This window comes from Chamaea fasciata, unplaced genomic scaffold, assembly GCF_029207755.1.
Source record: "Chamaea fasciata isolate MVZ Bird 193981 ecotype frontalis unplaced genomic scaffold, bChaFas1.0.hap1 SCAF_17, whole genome shotgun sequence".
Classification (NCBI taxonomy): domain Eukaryota; kingdom Metazoa; phylum Chordata; class Aves; order Passeriformes; family Sylviidae; genus Chamaea; species Chamaea fasciata.
In genome coordinates this window covers 13,809,570-13,831,073 of record NW_027094102.1, presented here as the reverse complement: position 1 = coordinate 13,831,073, position 21,504 = coordinate 13,809,570, and the positions used below count along the sequence as shown (strand labels likewise).

At 52.4% G+C, this 21,504-nt stretch overlaps 1 protein-coding gene across 1 annotated transcript; it reads right to left on the bottom strand.

Moving 5' to 3' along the window:
• Positions 1–2,347: 2,347 nt before the first annotated feature.
• MAP1LC3A (microtubule associated protein 1 light chain 3 alpha) lies at positions 2,348–20,101 on the bottom strand. The gene is made up of 4 exons (XM_066199012.1): positions 19,990–20,101; positions 10,015–10,070; positions 3,862–3,968; positions 2,348–3,334 (listed from the first exon to the last, which is right to left on the bottom strand). Exons 1-4 carry the CDS (start codon positions 20,027–20,029, stop codon positions 3,172–3,174), a joined length of 366 nt encoding a protein of 121 aa, XP_066055109.1. The 5' UTR covers positions 20,030–20,101; the 3' UTR covers positions 2,348–3,171.
• Between the last annotated feature and the right edge of the window lie 1,403 nt (positions 20,102–21,504).

Sequence of the window (21,504 nt, the reverse complement as noted above, 5' to 3'; positions counted from 1 at the left end):
GCTGTCGAGAGGGGACCACACGGGCCAGCATAAGTCAGAGCCTGTGCTAGCAATCACCAGGTGACGTGTTACAGTCTCATGGCTCTGGTTGCTGGTGGGTGCAGTGTAACATGCAGAGGCTTGGTTGAGGTAACTGAGTGATGCTGTGAGGCACAGCCCCAGTGCAGTGCACCCCAAACTCTTACACAGCATCACCCACAGGCCACTGTGGGTGGCCTCAAGATGAACAGACTAGCATCAGGATGTGCAGCTCTGTGCTGAGACAGATGGGGGACTGAAAGTGACCTCATGCACATCCTCTGTCTTTACCCACTCCTCTGTCATGAGGGAAATGATCAGCATTGCATTTGTATCTTTCCTTGCTAGTGCTCTGCCCTACCTACCCTTGTCCCAGGCTTACCTGCGTTCTACCATACCCAGAGAAACCTCGGCTTCCTCCCACCCTGGTGGTTCCATCGTTTGGCATGTCATACAGGTGAGCCACAAAAACTGCATGACTCAGCTCTGGGTCAGGCTGGCTGGCTCCATTAGTTCTGGTCAGTCCTTGAAGCCAGTCTGGCACATGTAACATCATCCACTAGTCAAGCAATGCCTAAACCAGTGCCCAGAGGCATCAGCCCACAGAACGCCCAAGCAGGCTGGTGTGCCCAAGCAGTTGGTTGTGTCAAAACACACAGCACTTCCTGAAGGTTGTGTGTGAAAGGACCCCAGAGAGGGAGGGACAAGGAAAGGGGCCACTCTCATCTCCCACATGGGGAGAAGGGGACAAGACAGCAGCATTCCCCTTCAGAGACCTTTGAGAACCTGCAGGTATGAGAAGCCAGGCCTTGCAGATCCCAGCTGAATGGATAAACACAGCTGTATAAGAATGAGCAGGGCTGCTGGGTGCCCCTGGGGAGAGACTCCAGTTGTTACTCACCTTTATTTACAACTCACTGGGAGTTAGGGGCAGAATGGAAGAGAACAGCAAAAAGCTGCCTGAAAAAGAGTAAGAAGAGAGATCCTGGAAGTGGTTAAACCTTGAAGAGAGTATCACATGGCAAGCAAAAAGTGCAGCCTGGAAAGGACTTGGGGATGCTGGTGGACATGAAGGTGGACATGTCCTGGCCATGTGTGGTGGCACCCAGAATCCCCTCCATGCCCTGGGCTGATCCCCCACCGTGGGCAGCAGGTGCCGGGGGGGGGTTCTGCCCCTCTCCCCCACTCAGGGGAGACCCCACCTGCAGAGCTGCCTCCAGCCCTGGGGTCCCAGCACAGGAGAGACGTGGAGCTCTTGGAGCACATCTGCTACTCCTTTGGCAGCTCCCATGGGCTGACCTGGGGCCATCACCTGCAGCATCCATCCCACAGGGGGTGGATGGGAGAGGACTCTCCCTCAGGGACGGGAGTTTCAATAGCATGAGGCTGGTGCAAGGGTCAACATCCACAGCTGCTCCAGCTGCCAGGACCAGCAGTGCAGCTGTTCCCACCTACACTCTGCTGGGAGCTGTGCTCCAGCTGGCTTCCAACATCTTCCTGCAGCATTCTGTTGGATCTGTCCCTCACACCAGCTCCTTTCCTGGACTGAGGATTCCCTGCAGGCGTAGCACAAAAACAACACAGTCAGCTGCAGCTCAGGCAAGCTCTAAGCTTTTTCAGTGCCTAAACCATTCTCTGCTGGGCAGTGCAGAAGTAGAGTGAGCCAAGAAGCAGGGAGACACTGACCATCAGGAGCCAAATGACCATCAGCCCCTGCCTGTGGTTGGAGAACAAATCTGATGGAGTGCTCAGGATGAGCCACTGCTCAAAGCTTCCCTTAAAAACAAACTTTACAAATGCCTCCACCTCAAGTTTTTGTTCCCAGATGAGGAAGCTTAATCAAAGGACAAGAGACTCTACAGGTAGGGCAAGGACAACCATGTTTCCTGTATCACTATCCAGTGCTCTGTTCTCTAAACCAATCTTCTCCTTGTCCCAGGCCCTCAGTCCCAACCAGCTGCTTTTCCACAGGTTGGATTAAGCAGCTCAGAAGCCTCGGCAGGTACACACACACCAGTGAACATGGGGAACACATATCACACTTGATATAACAGAGACAACATGGACAAATGAGATGGGAACAGAACATTCCTACAAGACACAACTTGAATTTATGTTTATTTTATATATATATTTATATATATGTATATATATATATATATATACCTTTGTATAGATTAAACTGGGAGGGATTTTATCATATACATTTTTTTGGTATAATACATGAGAAACAGGGACAGGAACACAGCAAATATAAATCAGTACATTCCTTCAGTGAACTCCTTGACACACTGAGACTGAAAAATTGCATGCAATGGGGAGACAGAGAGAAGGGAAATCAATTTTATTAGAAAAAAGAAAGAAACAAGATAATCTAGGTACAACTGTCAACAGAGGAGCAGCACTATAGATGGCAAACCGGTATAAATTAAAAGAAAATTCCACTCTGACATCTACTATGCTTTAAAGTGCAATGAAGCCTGATTTATTTACCTACAGAACACAGGAAAGTTTCCCCCTCTCCCCATTCCAATCTATCTCTAAAAAAAACCCCAAACAAACATACCCAAACATACAAACCAATAAAATAAACCTAAAGGATATACATTATCCACAGTCCTATAGAGATGCCTACATCTACTCAGTAGCACCAAGAATCTGATATGGGTGTAATTAAAATCAATTAAAACTCGGGAGCAATGGTAACATCTGTTAGCTGCTTCTGCAGACCTCCTGCCCTTTATGAGTGCCTGGGGGAGAGGTGGCTCTCCCTGTGCTGGGGTGACGGTGGCTCGGCGGGTCTGGCAGCAGCACAGCACACATAGCACAGCGAGAGCAGCGCAGGGACGGGGGACAGGGGGACAGGCCCCACGTGGGGTCTGCACGGCCGGGTGGGGGTGTCACACACCTGGGCGGGCACCTGCGGGGAGCGGGACTGACCTACACAGAGGGGAAGGGTTGTGCGAGTCCAACACGCGCCACGAGCCTCTTTGGTGACAGGGTGATGGGAAGAGGGAGGGAGGGAGGGAGGGAGAGAGAGGAAGGGGGTCAGCACAGCCCCCCTCTTGTGAGCCTCTGGCTGTGTTGTCTTCCGAGGCCAGGGGCCTCTGTGCCACAGTTCATCTGTCTCTACATGCCACCTCTCAGCAGTCCTCAGAAGCCAAAGGTCTCCTGGGAAGCATAGACCATGTAGAGGAAGCCATCCTCATCCTTCTCCTGCTCGTAGATCTCTGAGATGGGGGTGGACACGCTGACCATGCTGTGCTGGTTCACCAGCAGGAAGAACGCCTGGGTGGGATTCAGCTGCAAGCGGCGCCTGTGGGGGCAAGGCCAGGAGAGGCAGGGTTAGCCCACCTGGGGTGGGTGCCCGGACAGCCAGTTCCACCTCCCCAGCAATGCTATTCCCTTGGGGCCAGGCCTGCACAGCCAGGGCCTCCTCAGGACCTCCTCCCACCGCTCAGGACACGGTATCCATGAGTCCAGCTGAGCTGCTCACGCTCCAAGACCTCCTGAGTCAGGATTCTGCAAAGTGCTACTTGCAAGGGCAAAGCAGAGGGGTCTCTTCCCTCTGAGCTGAAGAATAAAAAGAGGGGATGAGACTCCTTCATTGCTCATGGGTGTCTCCTTGAGGCGGAGACCCCAGCCCTTCAAAAGGCACTAAACCTGCTCTCCCCTGGCCCCCCACAATAGTCTGTACCACACACAAGGATGCCGCAGCTGCCACGTCTCCACCCCGGCCCTCAGCAGCTGCCTCTGCCTAACCCTCACCCCGCCACTCTGCAGAGAGTGGCCTGTGGGTGAGGACAGGCTCTCAACATGCCAGCTGAGGCCACCCCCACTCACCGGATTATTTTGACCAATTCACTCATGTTGACATGGTCTGGGACAAGGAACTTGGTCTTGTCCAGCACTGGCAGCTGTTTCTCCCCTTTGTAGCGTTCAATGATGACCTGGGAGGAAAGTCAAGGGTAGGATTAGTCATGTTCACAGTGCCCCACATGCTGGTCCCAAGGTCAAATACAAATCCAACTAGCATGGGTAGAAAAGTTGAGGTGAAGCCTCACTTTGCTTCACCCTCACAGGAAACAAAAAAAAAAACCAAAAAAACAAAACAACAACAACAAAAAAAAAGGACATGAGTAGTGACCACCTGGCTGCAGGTGGCTCTTGATCCGTCACCTGTGCTTGAGCCAGGCAGTGAAGTGTCCAAAACAATGAACTAAAGCACCAAGTGCTCTGGCTGGCTGAGAAACAGTGGGCACCACTGGACTGATATAGATTCTTGTCCTCTGACATGCAGAAGAGTGAAGTATTTTAACATCGCTTTCAGACCCACAGGTTTCACTGGCTTGAGCTACAGACAGCTCATGGTGCAGCTTCCTTCCCCTTTCCTTTCTGCTGCCACTCAGCATCCTTCTGCCTGCTCAGGAACAGCTGTGGATACTCCCAAGCAAGCAGTTTTTAGAAGTCCCAGTGAAGCCACTCAGTCATTCCTTCAGAAAGGGGGTGTTTGGATTTCCCAGTCCCGCTCCTTATGTTAACAGTCAGACACACGGACTCCAAGAAGGATCAGAAACCCAGGGCCACCCCAGCTGTGCACTGAGCTTCCCAGGCACTCCTGCATGGTGCCGCCACACAGATAACCCAGCCCGTCCTCCTCTGCCAGACATCTTGCTTGGAAAAGCTCTTACCATCCCTACATTCTGAAATGGCTGAATGATGATTGCTGATCCATTTTCCTGCTATTATAATTAACGATTTTCTTCTATGAAGCTGTTTGCTGACAGCTACAATTGCTGTTCTAAACCAGCCTGGAAAGGTACCTTTTGTGTTCTGAGAAACAAAGCAGCAGGCAGTTAAAATAGGGAATGTACTTTTAAGTAAAATTAAAATAAGTGAAGAATATACAGAATAATATGTTCCCATTACAGTGATGCTCTCTCACATCTCTCCAGCAACCTGTTGTTTTCCCCACAGAGAGCCTCTTGGGTACACATCAATCCATTATCCTCTTCCACCTGAGACTGAACATTATTTTTCACTATAAGGCAAGGAATTGCCATTATTTATTTTCCCAGGTCCTTTCCAAAAATATTCGAAAGATTGCAAATGGCTTTTGGCAGCAGAGGGATGGAGCAGTGTGCAGAGAGGAGGATCCCCAGGAGATGGCTCTGTGGAGCCAGAAGGACCAGGGTACCTCTGGGAACACGGATTTCCCTTTCCTTTGATCCCTTGTTGACACATCAGCCTCTGGCAGCAGCAGCAGTGGAACTCCTGCCAGCCTCCCCCAGAGGTGGATCAGACATCCTGGCTGGAACACTGTGGAGTCACCAGTGAGCTGGGAATGTCTGAGGAGCCCCCGAGGCTGTGGGGCTGATCTGACAGGGCTGGGCTGCAGGCAGCTGGAGGAGGGAGGGGTGTGAGGTGCCTTGCTGGGAGCTCTGCACCAAAACGGCCTCAGCAGAGCCCACCCTGGACAAATCTCACCCAAGGGGCATCCCAGGCCTGGGCAAGCAGCATGGGAACACCAGGTATTTCCCCTTCGGTCTCCTTTGCAAAGGAGGGTCTGACTAAAGAACCATTTTCTGCAAGACAGTAAATCATGCTCTGGGACATCCGCCACCAACCTGCTGATGGCTCTTCATCCCTCCAAGGAGGGCACAGGGAGCACAAGATGAGCAGAACCATCCTACTACATTTAACCTGAGTTTTACGAGGACAGGTGAGTATTTTGGCTGTGGAGAGAGGAGTTGTCTTGAGGGGCTGAGCACTCACAACAGCCACATACAAAGATGCTGCTGGGAAACACACAGGCAGCAGTGGCCCTTCAGCTTTTCCATTTGCACGAAGGAGCAACTGCACAGCAGCTGTTTGTGCACCCACCTCTACCTGCAGAGAGGGCCCTGCACACCTGGATGACCCCTCAATTCTTACAAGAGCAGGACCAGAGGCCGGTGTCTCTTTACCAGCCAGTTCCATCCCAAGAAGAAGAACCTTTAGATGAATCCAAGAATGGCATGCAATGGCTGCCCTGGCTCTTCGAGCAGCAGCTGCCTTGTGCCCTGAGCAGACACAGAGCCTCTCGTGTAGAACAGCTCCAAGAGTTTCTGTTCCCAGAACATGAGCTGCTATTTGGGTAACCCAGCTATGAGAACAGGTGGCCAATGGACAAAACGTTCTTGTCTAGCTCTGGAGGGAAAAGCATGATCAGATGCTAAAGTTACATGCCTGTGGCCACAGGGCAAGTGTACACGGCCACCCCCCATCCCGTATCCTCTTCCAAGCTGCTGCCTTGAGCCAGGGGGTTCCTCAGGGTGGGACACCTGCTCTTGCAGAGGGAACCCACCACAGATCTCTGCAGAAATCACGAGTAGGCACGGGTGGGGAGGAGAAACGCTCAGGGCACAGCCTGAAGTCCTGGTCCCACTGCAAAGGGGGCTTGGACAGTGTTTATAAACACAACCTTTGTTCTGGGGCAGGTCTGGAGAGATGTAAAGGGAGTTTGGTAAGGAAAATGGCCAGATGTGGTAGTCAACAGAGGCAAGGTCCAACCAGGAGTGAGGCTGGGAATGTACTCCCAGCAGGCACAGAGGCTCAAATGTGTGTATGTAACACCTCCCCGACATCAGTGGCCAGGCACAGAGACTGACAGAGACACACACAGCACTCACACGAGCACAGACTGCACCAGCCTCATCCTGTGCCCCTCTAGGAGAGCAGGATACAGGTCCTTTAGTGGCAACAGACACCAGCAGCCCTCAGTCAAAAAGGTGCTCTGCTGTTGATCCATCCAGAATCATGTCAGCGCTGGACACTGGATCTGCAGCTCCCCAGAACAGCCCTCCCAGGAACCCAGAGAAGGTTGTCCCTTCCTCTGAGTCCATAATTTGGGTTTCCATCCACCCCTGTGCCAGGGCAGGGCATTATGTGGGATCTTCCCCCTGCCACTGCCTCTCCGTGCTCCTCTGTGAGTGCTCAGATGAACCCAACGGAGCCCTCTCTGCACAGCCCCAATACCCCCTCAGCCCTTCCTACCAGCACGAGGGGTGGCCCTGCCTTCACGCCCCTCTACAGCCCATGACTCACCGGGCCAGCCTGAATTTAGCATTGCAGGGCTTTGGAAAATGCTTTGCTCCCAGTGCTGCCCAGCACAAGCTGTTCCCCAGCAATTTCAGTCTCTCTGAGGGTTCAATCATCTCCAGAAAGATCCCTGGGGCTGAGAGCAGGCAGGGACAGTGCAGGGGGCACAGGCTCCCTGTTCTCTAACATGGGGCTTCCAGTAAAAAGGCTGGAAGTTCTCTGCTTCCTCTGATTGCCCGAGGAGGAACTGCCCTGTGAGGAGCAGCTGGAGATTTCTTCCCAACAGAGCTGAGTGTGAGCAGCACCTACATCACAGCACAACCATCTCACCTTCTCAGCAAGAGCTGCATGTGCCTGTGGTCAGCACTTTCTACCAGAGCAGGCAGCTCTGGGAAATGCAGAGACAGCAAAGGAGCCCCTGGCACGAGGTGGACAGGGGACCTGGCTCCTGCCTGTGTCCTTACTACATGTGCCAGTGGGGCGTCCTGGGATGTGACTTCCCTTGAAGCACAAGCAAAGAGCTCCACGTCAGTCCCTTCCTCAGCTTTCCCTGCAAGTACACCCATGGAAACAGGAGAGACATGCTCTTCCCTGGGCACACGGCCAGGCCATGCCCTCTGCAAATCCTCCTGGCCCCCTCTCAAAGCAAAAGGGACTCGCCCAAGGACTCCAGCTGGAAACTGGAGATGCAGGAGGGCAGCAGGTGCTGCACAGCTTTGCTGTGGTTTCTGTCAGCAGTAAGGGTGTGACCTTGGATCTCCCTAACTCCCCCGGGCTGTGGGCTCAAACCCTTCTGCTAATTCCAAGTGCCTCTCCAGGGAAGCCAATCACTTGGAAAACACAGCTCCTGTCTTTCACAGATGACCAAGACCTTCCCACAGCCGATGTGCCTGCAGTGCTTGGACCCACAACAGTGCCCACGCCACACTCCTCCTGCACAAGGCTCTGATCACTGCCCAGCACGGAAACCTGCAGGAGCTCTGCCTTGGGAGAGAAGAGAGACAGCACCAAACTGGTGTTGGAGTCTAATAGGGACCAGGCCTGTAGAGACACCAGTGACACAAACACAGCTGGACTCCACAAGGCCTTCATGACTCTTCTCACCTCCTGATTCTTTTTACCCCTCCAAGCAAAACTTGCATTGTGGTGTTGACCCCAACACAAAGAGCACTCCAGCTGTGGCAGCTCTCCCACATGTCTCAGTAATGCCATAAAACTGACTGTGGATGCGCAGCTCTGGCTCCTTCTGTCCATTCCCCAGCAACACACATTAGTGTGCAGGCACTTGATACACGCACGTGTGTGCATTTTATGTACAACTTACTTCTAACCTGGCCTTACTGCCAGAGCATGAATGCACTGCAATTAGCTCTGCCACAACTCTGGAGAAATGCAGAACCAGCCTAATGCCATTAAAACCACGTTAAAAAGCAGAGATGAATCAATGTGTTGATGACCTGGAGCCCAGATTCCCTCGCCCCTGTGGTCCAGCCCTGGCTAGCAATGGACCTCGGGGGGAAATCTGAGCTAGGACGAAGATGAGAGACAAAAAGGCTCTTAATCCTCACGGGGCACAGTCCCACAGCTTTAATGTAGAACCTACACCACAGAGCCCAGGAGGACAAAGAGAGAGAGACCCCCTGTGTGGGGAGTTTTAAGCCCTAGGGAAGAGGGGAGGGGGTCTGTTGACCAGTGGGGACTGACCCAGGGGGAGGGGAGATACAGGGGGTATCAGGTGAGGGAGGTGCAAAGGTTCATGGGAAGGTCCAACCAGTATTTTGTAACAAAAACACACAGTGCAATATAACAAAATGAACTAACTACTCAGTGCAATACAACAACCTGGAGTACTGGTACTCAGGGTGCTGCGAGGGGCAGGCCCTGCTCTGCTGAGCTGGAAACACATGAACACCATGTGAACACCACAGTGGTGGTGGGAGGAGGAGAAAGAATTCTCCTGGCTGGAAGACACTGTGCTAAAAACAAAACAAGAGTGAGGCAGGAGTGGACTAAGATGGGTCATGAGCAGTTTCAGACAATCAGTCTTGAAGGCCAGATACTGATAGTCTACAATTTTAAGACAAGGTTGATATTCATCCAACACTGAGAGAGAGCTGAACTAGGAATCCTGTCTTTTTGGTCATAGATGCTGTGATATTGCAAATAGTAAGTCAAGCAAGCCCCAAGTACATAATTTCATAGAATCATGAAATGGTTTGGGTTGGAAGGGACCTTAAAGGTGAGCAGGGACACCTTTGACTAGACCAGAGTGCTCCAAGCCCCATCCAACCTGGTCTTGAACACTTCCAGGAGTGGGGTGTTCTTCTAAGTTCTCCATCTTCTCAGGAAAGGAAGCAAATACTCAAGTAGGAACTCAAAAGCACACTCAGCCAAAGAGCAACTCAGCATATTAGGTGTGATACGGGCAGGAAGAACTGCCAGTTCATGATGTCTCCCCTGTGCCTGTCAACTACAGATACTGGGAAAGCACAGAACAGGTATGAATGTTCCTAGGAGAGACTCTGTGCTTTCAATGCAACGAAGATCAGCCCATGCATCTTTCTCTGGGCAGAGAGAAATCCTTACCACGTTATCCAGGAAAGATTAGGTAGCTACTACAGCCAAAAGAAAAGCCATTTCCGAGTTTTCTCCCAGTGCACAAGCTTGGAAATAGATTTGAGATCAAATCAGCCTCCTACCTTCAGGGCAGCATGGAGCTTTAGAAGCAGACTGTCCTTTGCACTGCAGAGGACACATCTGCTGTTGAGTAGCTAGCACATACAAGACACTGGAGGCTCAACATCCTGTGTTGATTCCAGGAAGCAAAGTTTTGCAAGCTCCATGGAGGCCACCCAAGGAGCGCAGAGGGGTCCTGAGAACAAAGTCTGACACAGCAGAGTGAGAACAATCACTTACCGGGATTTTGTTTGGATGCTGCTCTCGGATCTGCTGCACTTCTTTACAACGATCCGCTGGAGAGAAAGAAGTAAAGAAATGAAGTTAGAAACACCTGTGTGTGGTAGGGCAGGCAGAACTGAGGTACCCACCCTGCAAGCCACAGCCTGACCCAGAGAGAGGGACATTTCCCAAGGAAGGCACATTCTGCTCACCAGGCCTTCTCTGAGCATGGTTTGTCAGATGTCAGCTTCAGTGACCAACTGGTTTCCTGGCTTCCTACTGCCCCAACCTTCCCCCCAGGCTGGGACATGCCGCTCTGCCTGCTAAAACTGGGCAGCACACCTGGAAATCAGGAGAGTGAAAGGAGACCGTAAAGATGACAAAACTAACTGAAATCCACTCCAAGCAAATGCAGGTCCTGGCAATGGGTGCAGGGCAGCAGCACAGCTTCAGGGGCTGTGCTCTGCAAGTTCAGGCTCTTTGTGTCTCCTGGATGCCACCCCCAGGGAGACAATTCTCCAGCTGGGGCTGGGTTTTAGCCATTTCCTTCTGCCTGTTGCGCACTTCCAAGCACTCTCTGGCACAGTTCCACAAGAGCTGCACCTTGCCAAGCAGGACTCCTTCCCTAGCACAGATCTCTGGAGTAGCTACAACAGCTCTTGGCCTGACAGAAAGTACTTCCAGGCCTGGATGAAGGAAGAAAACGTTAAGCAAGGAGATGACCCACATACAGAAAGACTTTTCCTGCAGTTGTTCTCACACTTTCTGTTTCTATTGCATTTTCCTCCAGAGTTTATTGACACACACAACAGGCAGCACACAAAGCTTGTGCACTCTTCCAGCTTACAGAACTTCCAAACCCCTCCCTGCTTTACCAGAGGGCTCTCCATTTTCCATAACCCAAAGCAGCAGAAAGCAGAGGAAGAAGCAGTACTAGAGCCAGGTAGGGCTCTGTGCAAACTCTCCCTGGGATACTTCAGACCTGCACACTTCTGGAACTGCCACGATGCTGGGAAGTTCCCCACAGCCTACAATGGCCCATCTGAAATGCCCAGAAACTAAGGGGGTGCAGGGGGTGAAGGTCAGTGACTAAGCACAGCCTAGAAAAGAGATCTGGGTATTTCAGAATCTGTCACAGGACCATCCTGCCATACCTGCACAGCACCAGCTCCAGCCCTACTCCCTCATCAGCTTACACAGCTCCAGTTTCTCATGGCCCACTGGGATAATGGAGGGCAGGATAAATGCGCGTGTTTGAGTGTTTTCTCCTCAGAAACACTGAGAACTTCTCCTCTGAGCACTCAATAAAACATTACTGCTTTTATGTTGAATGTGGCTAGATATGACTTTGGGAATAAACTGGAGTTTCTTTAAAAGCCACAAGACTACAAAATCACCAGATCACAGAAAGTTTTGAGCACCATTTCTGCCTCCTCTGAGAGAAAAATATCACTCTGCTAGGAATTGTTAGACCTTTTATTCTGTAGGACTCCATAGGTGAGCAACACAAAGCAAGATTATTTGGATTTCATGAAAAATTCAGGGATATTTGTTTTGGGTGTAATGACTGAAGATGCAGCTTCTCATGTTTCCTTTCCCTCCAATCCAGTGCTCCAGGAACCCAGAGTCATCCTTGTGATACAGACAATTTTCCCCTGAGGTACCAATCAGCCAGGGAGTCACACAGACATCAGCACCACACGTGACACTGGTACAGAGCCACCTCCCTGGGAATGCTGAAGGACACAGTGCTAGCAGCATCCAGCTCACATTACCCAGCTGGAGCAGAAGCAGCTGCCCCCTCCCACAGAGCCCCATCCCCACCCCATGTTCACTTGTGTTCAGGATGGAGCATCCAAAAGGCTGGAGATCCAGAGCTCAACTGGACAACTCTGATCACCATGGAAATTCCAGCAGCTTGACCGCAGCCAGCTCAGACCTCTGGGTGTTAACAGAGCCTGCAGAGCTGTGTCCTCGCCTTTACCCAGTCATCCTGGCTTCAGTGCCCACCCTAGCCTGCTTCTCTGTCCATCTATCAGACGGCCATGTGGATGAGCTTCCTTAACACCATGCGCTGCCCTACAAGGTCACAGGACTGTTTGCACAGGAAGCCCCAACAATGCAGGTTAATTGTGAGAAGGGTCAAAGAAGGAATTTGCTGAAGGCATGTTATCATGACTAGTAAATGAAGATAATCTTGGGGCATCCAACTGGCCCAAGCTGTGTGTGCCAAAGGGCAGCCACATGCCAGATACCCCTTCCTGCTCCCTGGAGGCATCACCAGCTACAGCACAAGGAGATGACACAAGCCATCACCGCCTTCATTTATCCAGTGGAAACAGAGGTGCCTCCTGCCCATTACACTGAAAAAGGCACCACGCAGAGAGGAAGAGGGTCCATCATCACTCCAGCTGCACATCAGTGCCTCAGGATCCCAGCCCTGGGACCACAGTCCTTTGCCTCCCAAGGGGAACAGAGGGGATGCCTTGGACAGAGGTGGCTGCTGCAGAAAGCTCCTTCCAGGTCTTGCTGACTCCATGCTCAGGAGGAATCTAGAGCACGAGACACCAATGACAGCTCTCAGCTACCCTCAAGTCTGCTGGACAGCAGAAGTTCCCCTGTCCCACCCTTTAAAACCTGCCACATGCCCAGCACCTGCTCCCCCTGGCCAGCAGGACCCAGGGCATTCGCAGCCTTCCTGACGTCAGGGCACCCTGTGGCAGGCTGATCTGCAGGCCACGAGAGAGGAATGACAGCAGGTGCTGCTTTACCTCTCCAGCAGGTCCATGGATCGCAATTACAAACACCTCAAGCACTGAACTTCTTCCTCTGGCCTGGAATTGCTCACTTCAGAAACTTCTTTTGGGACAGCAGTTGGGAGCAAACCCACCTAAGGCGCTTAGGTTCCTGAATATACAGGCAGAAGTTTCCAGGACACCTGAAGCACTGCTGAAGAGCACACTCTGTCCCATCCTAGTCTTGGAGAGCCAAGGAAGCAGGCCTGGCAATCAGGAAAAGCTGCATCAATCCCTGGACGATTTCTGTGCACAGAGGAGTTCAGGCACAAGAGATCTCCACCAAGAGATGGTGATGGTCACCCACACCCTCCTCAGCCTGGGGTGGGAGTGAAAGGCTGAGCCTGTGACTCATGAAGGCATCAACATCACACAGCAGGAACAGCTATAAATACCAGCCTTAATTTAGTGTCTATACAGTCTAATCTAAGTCACAGGAATACAGAGAGAACGGTTAAAGGGCACTTCAGAGAAACCTGGCTGGAGGTGCCAGCCCAGCACCCAAGCCCTCATGGTGCTGAGGACAGGCAGGATCTCCCCACCCCAGCAGTGTTTGCACACTCACACTTCATACACAACAGGCCTGATCTTACAAGCTTTGTTCTTCTCCTGCAGCTCTCCCAAACTGTGCTGAAGTTGAGACTTTCCCCTTCCCTGCAGCATCTGGATACAGTTAATCCTTAGCCAATGTGCAGAGCAAACCAGAGCTGTTTACACAGCCGTGTCCCTATCCATGTTCTCCTCCCCTGGTCCCTCCTCGCTGCCAGCGGAGCAGAACACCACACCTACTGCAGCAGCTCAGGGGCTGGAGAGGCAAGAGGGGCTCCATCCTCCTGCTGTTCCAAGGAATTGAGCAAAGAGTGATGACCTGCATGAGAGGGAAGAGCCCCATCCCTGCTTCAGCTGTGGGCACCACATCTCTGCCGTGAGGGAAGCCAGATTTCTCCCCAGTGCCAGCATGTCAGACCTCAAGATGGCAGCAAGATAAAACCCACACAATTTTATTGGCTATTCCCAGGGAAACCTCTCTGCTAGGGCCTACTGAAAGATAGGAGTATTTTTGTAGCATTGCATATGCCAGGAAATTGCCTATTTCTCCTCCAACTGCTCTTTCAACTGTTAAGTACCAACAGCAAAGCTTGCAAATCGCCCAAAACACCAGAATCTTGGCTGTTTTCTTGACTGAGGTCCTTCCCAAGCTGTGCTCCGAAAGATGCGAGCACACAGTGTATCCCATGGCAATGCAGGATGAGATCATTATGGCAGTTGAGGAGAACAGTGGAAAATTTTAAGCCACGCTTTGCAAACATTAACCTTTTTTATCAGCAGTGCCCAGGAACCCTGACCACAGGAGCCAGGTCCCTGCTGTGCTGGGTGCTGTGCAGACACGGGATGAAAGGACAGTCCTGGATGCAAAAGAGCCTCAGCAGACAAAAGATACAGATGGTGGGACAGAAGGAAAACACATGGCAAGTCCTCCAACAGCGCCGTTGCATAAGGGGCACCAGTTTTCAGGAGATTCTAGACAAGCACTGCTCAGGCACTGGTGCTGCCCCAGGGCAGCAGATGGATGATAGGGAGAGGCCCTGCTGCCTGAGACCAGCAGGAATGCTGTTAGGAAAACACCAGTAAGAACAAATACCACCTGGAAACATCATCAGCGTGCTACCAGATAAACAGCTCCCGAGCTGAGCAAGGGCTGTGTACTGAGAGCAAAGCAGAGACCAGAAATGCAGCCATGAGCTACTGCCTGTCCCTGTGTCCCACAGCTCTGGACTGCACAGACATCCCTGGCACCTCCAGCAGGCCACTGGCCCTGTGGCTTCTCCCTGCCGTCCACACAACACCCTGCCAGCCAGCCCAGAGAGGGATCTGCCTAAGATTCGAAGCAGATGCAAAAATGAACACGTTTCTTCAAGAAGCTGCTGTGGTCAGTCTCAGGGCAGAGTGCTGCTAGAGCATGGACTTCTCTCCAAGAGATCTTCTGCCAGGAGAGGAGGAATTGGATGGTTTGAAATCAGGATATGTGTGGGATGAGCTGGCAAGTGCTGGAGTACCAGGCCAGTTATGCAGGTCATTCCAGATGAACATCAATGACTATTTCTGTAATATCACACCACCCTAAGGCCAGACACCTCTAACCACCAGGAAACAGCCCCAAGAATCTGTCATGGCTCACCCAGCACCCGACCTGACCTGTCCTTGCCCAGTGCTCCTTCTCAGGCCAGTAGTGCTGCAGGAGGAGCAAGAGGAGACTCCCACAACCAGGATGGAAGGAGGTCGTGCCCAGGGCAGGTGTCCTCGGCACCCCAAAGGGCACTTGTCCCAGGCTACATAGGACAGCAGCACTGCAGACACCTGATAGTGCTTCTGATTGTCAGGTTTATTTTATTTGTCTGTCTGCAAAGTTGGGTGCTCTGGACAGGACAAATGACTCAGGACCAAGCCTACACTGCTCTGAACCTAAAAGCTTTGAACAGATAGAAAATACGTCTCCACATCATGAATTAGGTGGAGCCTGAAGCTCCACTGTCCCTGAAAGGTATTACCAACAGGAACATGGAGCAGTGAATGCTCTTGTCTTCGTGACTCTCCATCCCATCACTATGGCTGCAATACCAGATGTGCAGTGTCTGGGAGGACTTCTGAATGCCAGGTTCTTGGGGTCCTGGTACTGCAGAAGGATCTCAGCAGCTTTATTCATTTGCAAAAGTTCCCAATCTTCCTGGCTCCAGAGTAGAGCTTGAAAGCGGATTTTAAAACACAAAGAGGAAACAACTTCATTGCTCTTAGCAGTTTAAAAATGTAACAGGAGTATGATCTTGAGACTGGCTTCAGGAATGAGCATTTGCATCTGGCAAATCATGATAAGGGCTCAGCTCATGATCAAGCAGAGCCACACCACAACTGTGAACTCTAAACACATGTCAAGACACCTGTCCTCCCGTTGTACAGTACCACTGGAGTGACAGGACAAGGGGGAATGCCATTAAACTTACAGAGGTCAGGGTTAGGTGGGATACTGGGAAGGAATTGTTCCCTGTGAGGGTGGGGAGGCCCTGGCCTCAGGTTGCCCAGAGAAGCTGTGGCTGCCCCTGGATCCCTGGAAGTGTCCAAGACCAAGTTACACTGGGCTCGGAGAAACCTGGGATAGTGGAAGGTGTGGAATGAGATGGTCTTTAAGGCCCCTTCCAAACAAAACCATTCTGGGATTCTGTGATCCACCCCTGCCACGGGCCATGCAGAATGAGAGCTGGACCTCCATCATCCAAACAGCTTAAAATTCATTGCCCCCCCTGAGCATGAGGGGCGAACGGGCAGCACCTCCTGTGTCATGTCAGGATGGCAAATGGAGTATTTACATGGCACTTTCAGATAAGGGACTGTTTTTTTGCTCAACATCTAATCACAGTTTCACTATCCTTGGTAAAGGAACATCAAGTTCCCTCTGTACAAGCCCTTGGGAAGCTGCCGTGCCAGGGTTTCCCTCTGCCTGCTGCGTGACCTTCCACCTGGACAACCTTCCCATCCATAAGCCTCAAGGACAGCAGGAACACACTCGGATTTCTCAGAACTACCCAGGACACTTGAAATTGCTCAAAGAAAGACCTGGCACCACTGGCAGGACTGTAATTTGGTGCAGCCCACCGTGCACCTGCATGTACCAAGAGCCTTTGCCCAGCACAGGTCACTGCTATTTGTGCACAAACAGGCCTGGACATGCACAGATGCTTTGGGGACACGTGCCAGAAACCAGAGTCTTGAATTCATTCCTGCATTTTCTCTCACAGCCTTAAACCACCTTCTGAGGACAAAAGGCAGCAAACAACAGCTGACAGAGCTGGTAGTGTTTACACAGAATGTCACACCAGAAGGTGACACACTGTGAGACCTCCCACAGTGACTCTCCTGGCTGTGATCAGTCCTGATGGGACTGACCACAGAAAGAACACCAAAGCCAAGAGACATGACTTATCCATGGCTCATGGCTACTTGATGAGAGAGGTGGCAAGGGCCTACCAGCCTGACAGCCCCTGGATTCACCAGTCTCCACCCTTCTGGCTCAAAGGAAGATCTGAGGTTTTTATGGTGAAAAAAAAAGTTAAGAAATGAACAAAACATACAGGTTTTATTATTTCTGGCTGCCAGTCAGGACCTTGTGTTATATAAAAGAATAATCATAAAAAAATCAAAATTTGTGGTCGACATGTCAGGCTGGCATTTGTTCTGGATGCCTGTTCAGCTCTTCAACACTGATAATTACCCCCACATCCAGTCAAGTCACAGAATGTCCTCGGTAATTAATCCAAGACACAGGCCGCTAAGCAGCAGCTTGGAGCAGCATCCTCCTCTCGAGGAATCCCATCTCTCAAAGCACACCTGCCAGAGCACAGACACCCTGAGGACTGGCCAATGATCAGTGAGGGCTCAAGGACCAACCCCACGTCAATATCCAGATGTTTTCCCAAGCCACCAACCAGCAGAACTGCTGCGATAAGCGCAGGATGGTGTGAGGAGCAGACAGTTCAGCCTCTGCTGGTCTCACAACGGGTACAGGCATGGCGGGCTCACACTGGATGAGCCCCCAGGGACGCCGCTCCCCAGAGCCAACAGCGGTTTCACTCCACACCCACCGCTGCTTTCCTCTGAAGAGGACTGGCTTCCCACAACCAAAGGCAGATCTCCCGGAGCATGGAACCTGGGATGGGAACACTCTGTCCACAGAGGCTGAGGTCAAACCTCTGTGTCTGTCACCACGCCAGGGGCTCCAGCTGAGCCACCAGACACACGTAGGTGTGTTCCTGCCTCCGTTTTGGCTGGACATGGGGGCACAGGACTGAGCTACTGTGGGTCATCTGGCCGGGATCCAGGCCCGTGTCCGTCACCACGCTGGTTTTGTGCTGCACTGAAAACACAGCTGGCAGCTGCTGCCAGCCCAGTGCAAACCCCCACTTCAGCAGCAGTGGGACAATGCTCCCAAGGACTCATGTTCCTTTCGGGAAGTGCAACGGTGTCGTCAGGCTGCTGCACGCTCTCACTACTGCCAGGACAGCCTGTTCCTCTGACACAGACCACAGCTTTGTTCTGGGAATTGTTTTGGACTCCTGCAACAGATCTGAACACGCCTCAGCCTCTGGGTTCAGCACATACATGCAGAGGTGCTGCCACATTTTACCCCCTGCACCACAGCAAGGACGTTCTGCCAAGGACCTGACAGAGCTCACCTGCCCACCAGGGACAGCACCTCAGATCACGGGAGGAGTCACTGCTCCGTGCCCTCCACACACCTTGGATCAAACCCCTGGTGTTTCCCAACCAGTCCCCTTCTCAAGTCCTCCACAGTGATGAAGAGAAATCAGGAAATTTTACTCAGGAGAGACCCAAGGCCAAGCAGATGAACAAACATAAGAAATTCACAGAAAAAATCCAAAAAACACAAGGAGGAGGAACACAAGCATTGAGGAAGGGAGAATCTTCGCTGAGGAGCACCAGACCAAGATCTAAGGCGGCCACTTGCCATGAAACTGGAGCCTGGGTGCCTTTTGTAAACAGCCATAGCCCTGACTCTGCCTTTTTGCTGCTTTTTTGGAACAGTTCCATTTCTGTAAAGTTTTGAAGCCTTAAAAATTAAGCCATTCTGAGGGTACAGAATCACTGGAGATGTTTTCCACCAGCTCTCTCCAACTGCATTGTAAACAATCGCTTCCTGCTCCTGTTGTGTAATGATTCAAAGACAGAAACAAGCCGTATTTACTTTCTCCAACAGAATAATTCCAGCCCTGACCCAAAGCAACTGCGGGGGCTGCCAGGCCTCCTCCTCCTCCTCCTCCTCCCCTCCTCCTGGCTGAGCTCTGCAGCCCAGTCAGCTGAGAGAGCAAAAGGGCAGAGGAAAGTACAGAGAAACAAGGAGCACTTGCAGTTGCCGGCACAAAACTCCCTCACCCTCTCTGTCCCTCCTGGGCTATTTTAATCCTGCTTTCTTTCAACTACTCTGAGCCTCAGATTTTGTTTTCCTTCTGGCTCACACAAAGTCTGAGCAATCCACAAAGGCGAACCAGTCTCCTCTTGACCATAATAAGCTGATTCTCGGCAGTTTAAAAGCAGGTAGTTACTAATGGGCTGATTTAGGACTTTACTGGTTTTAGTACATAGCTTAGGAGAGCAGAGCAGAGTCCCAGCAAGTATCCCAAGCTCCCAGGCTTCGGCTGGTTCTTGTTTGTGCGTGTTCCCCTGGCTCGTTCCTGTGGCAGGGGAGGGCTGGGTAAGCATTCAAGGCCAGAAGGGTTGTGCTAATAAAACACCAAATATTTACAGTTTCCAAGAGAGCAGCAAGGGGCTGGATCAGCAGTTTTCGGCAGGCAAAAGCTCCAATTTTAAAACTCATGTAGGAAACGCCCTCACCTGTGTTTGGACCGTCTCTGGCACAAAATGAGGGTTTTTTATGGCACAAACCCCACAGATTTCAGCACTATACAGCCACTAAAGCTCAACTGATACCCCCTACAAAGGAATTTCACCTGCCAGAAACAAACACCTCTCCCTGCGCCGGCTAGAAAAGGGCAAGAGAAACAGCAGCTGATGTTTCCTCGGATTCCACTACTGGGTCTGGAAATAAAATCTGGGACTTTCCACAGTCACCTCCTCATCTTTTGAGCCTCCCCACCACGCACCTTTGACAAAGAGGTGGGGAGGATGTGAGCACTGACTCCTCTGGGTCCCCACAACCATCGCCGAGGGCGTGCGGCATCCTGCAACAACAACCGCCCGAACGCTGACGCGATGGGGAGCGCGGAAGGCGATTTTTGGGGAGGTCTTTGTGCTCTGACAGCCAAAAGGGACAGCCGGCCACCACGCTCGTCCTGCGCATTCCACGGCCCCTCGCGGCCGCCACCGCGCCCCAGCGAGCCCAGTCCCCTGGAGAAGCGGCGACGCGGCGGAGACGGCCCGGGGACACGGCCGCGCTGGGGCCGGGCGCGGTGCGGGGCCGGCCGGGATGACATCACCGCGCGGCGGCTGCGGCACGGCCGCCCCCGGCCCGGGCCCCGCTGCTCCCGCGGCCGCGCCCGGCGGCGACCCGCGGCGGCCGAGCCCCGGCCCGGGCGGGGCCGCCCCGCAGGGCAGCACGGCGGGGGCGGCGCAGGGCAGATCCCCACGTCCCTCCCTCCCGAGCGGCCGCTCCCGGCCGGTGCCGGCTCACCGAAGGTGCGGCGCTGCTTGAAGGGCCGGTCCGAGGGCATCGCGGCGGGACCGGGCGGCGGCACCGGCACCGGGCGGCTCCGTCTGCGCTGGGGCTGCGGCGGAGCGGCGGTGACGTCACCGGGGCCCGCCCGTCGGGGGCGGGGCCTGGCCCGCCCGGGGCCCCGCCCACCCCGCGACGCCGGGAGCTCGTCGCCGGTGCGGCCCGCGGGGACCCGGGCGCCGTGAAAACCATGGAGCCGCCACACACGGGTTCGGGCGGGAAGGGACCGTACAGCCCAGCCCGTGCACCCCCTGCCACGAGCAGGGACACTTGCCACTGTCCCAGAGTGCTCCAAGCCCTGTCCAACCTGGCCTTGGACGCTTCCAAGGATGCGACAGCCACAGCTCCTCTGGGCACCCTGTGCCAAGCCTTGCCACCCTCGTAGGGAAGAACTCCTTCCCAATATCCAACCGAAATCTAACCTCTCTTAGTCTATAAACTATTTCCTCTTGTCCTGTTAGTCTTCCCCTCTCTTTTTTATAAGCCCCAACATGAGAGAGAGCAGCTGGTGACACGGGGACAGCCGTGCAGTAGGAGCGCCGTGGCACAGCATCCCCGTTTCCCGATGGGACATAATGGTTTATTCAGAGATAACCCCAAACATGAGCATTTTTTCCAGCCCTGATGGAACAGAGCACCTGAGGGCCTTGTTTAAGGCAGCAGAAGTACACCTGGGCTGGGATTTCCAGAGGTGTTCAAAGGACAGAGGTGTCCGTGAGTCCGGCCTGCAGTGGCATCTTCTGGACATCTCGGCTCAAACATCTTCCAAGTGTCACTGCCAGCTTTGGGCAGCAAACGCGGCTGTAGCGAGAAGGGTGGAGGAGAAGGAAGGATTGTGTTGGGATAAAGCCACAACAGCTCAGACCACAGTTTCCAGCCAACAAACCTGGACAAACTACTCTCACACAGATACTCACACATTTGCAATTCCCACATCTACCCCAGCGATCTCCCTGCTAACGAGCCCGTTGTTTTCCCTGCTGCATTCAGAGCCATGGCTATGCTGAATATATTAAAGCCTGCAGTACGACTACAAATAGGGCAGCTATTTCTGGAGCTGGTAAATGAATCAAAAACAACTGCAAACAGAGCGTCAGGGTTTCACCAGGTCTAATATCCCTCCTCACTGCACGCCACAACAGGAGCTGTATCATGCTGGAGCAATGTCTCATTGTTACAGTGAATTGGCACAAAACAGGAGCAAACACAAAATGTTTAAGGATTAAGTACAACCTCGGTTAAAAAAAACCCAAAAACATGAAAGATGCAGTTTTTAAAGAACTGCTCCAATTATTGTGTCACCAATTAAAACAAATACACATTTAACAAGAACTGAAGAAATTCTTCTTTCCTTGTTGAATTTACCAAAGAAAGAAAACACTTTCATGGCCAATATAACGCATTTTCCTTGACCAAGCAGTAGCTAAACAAGCATATACTGGTAAGGAAGTATAAACTCTTCAGATTCACTTT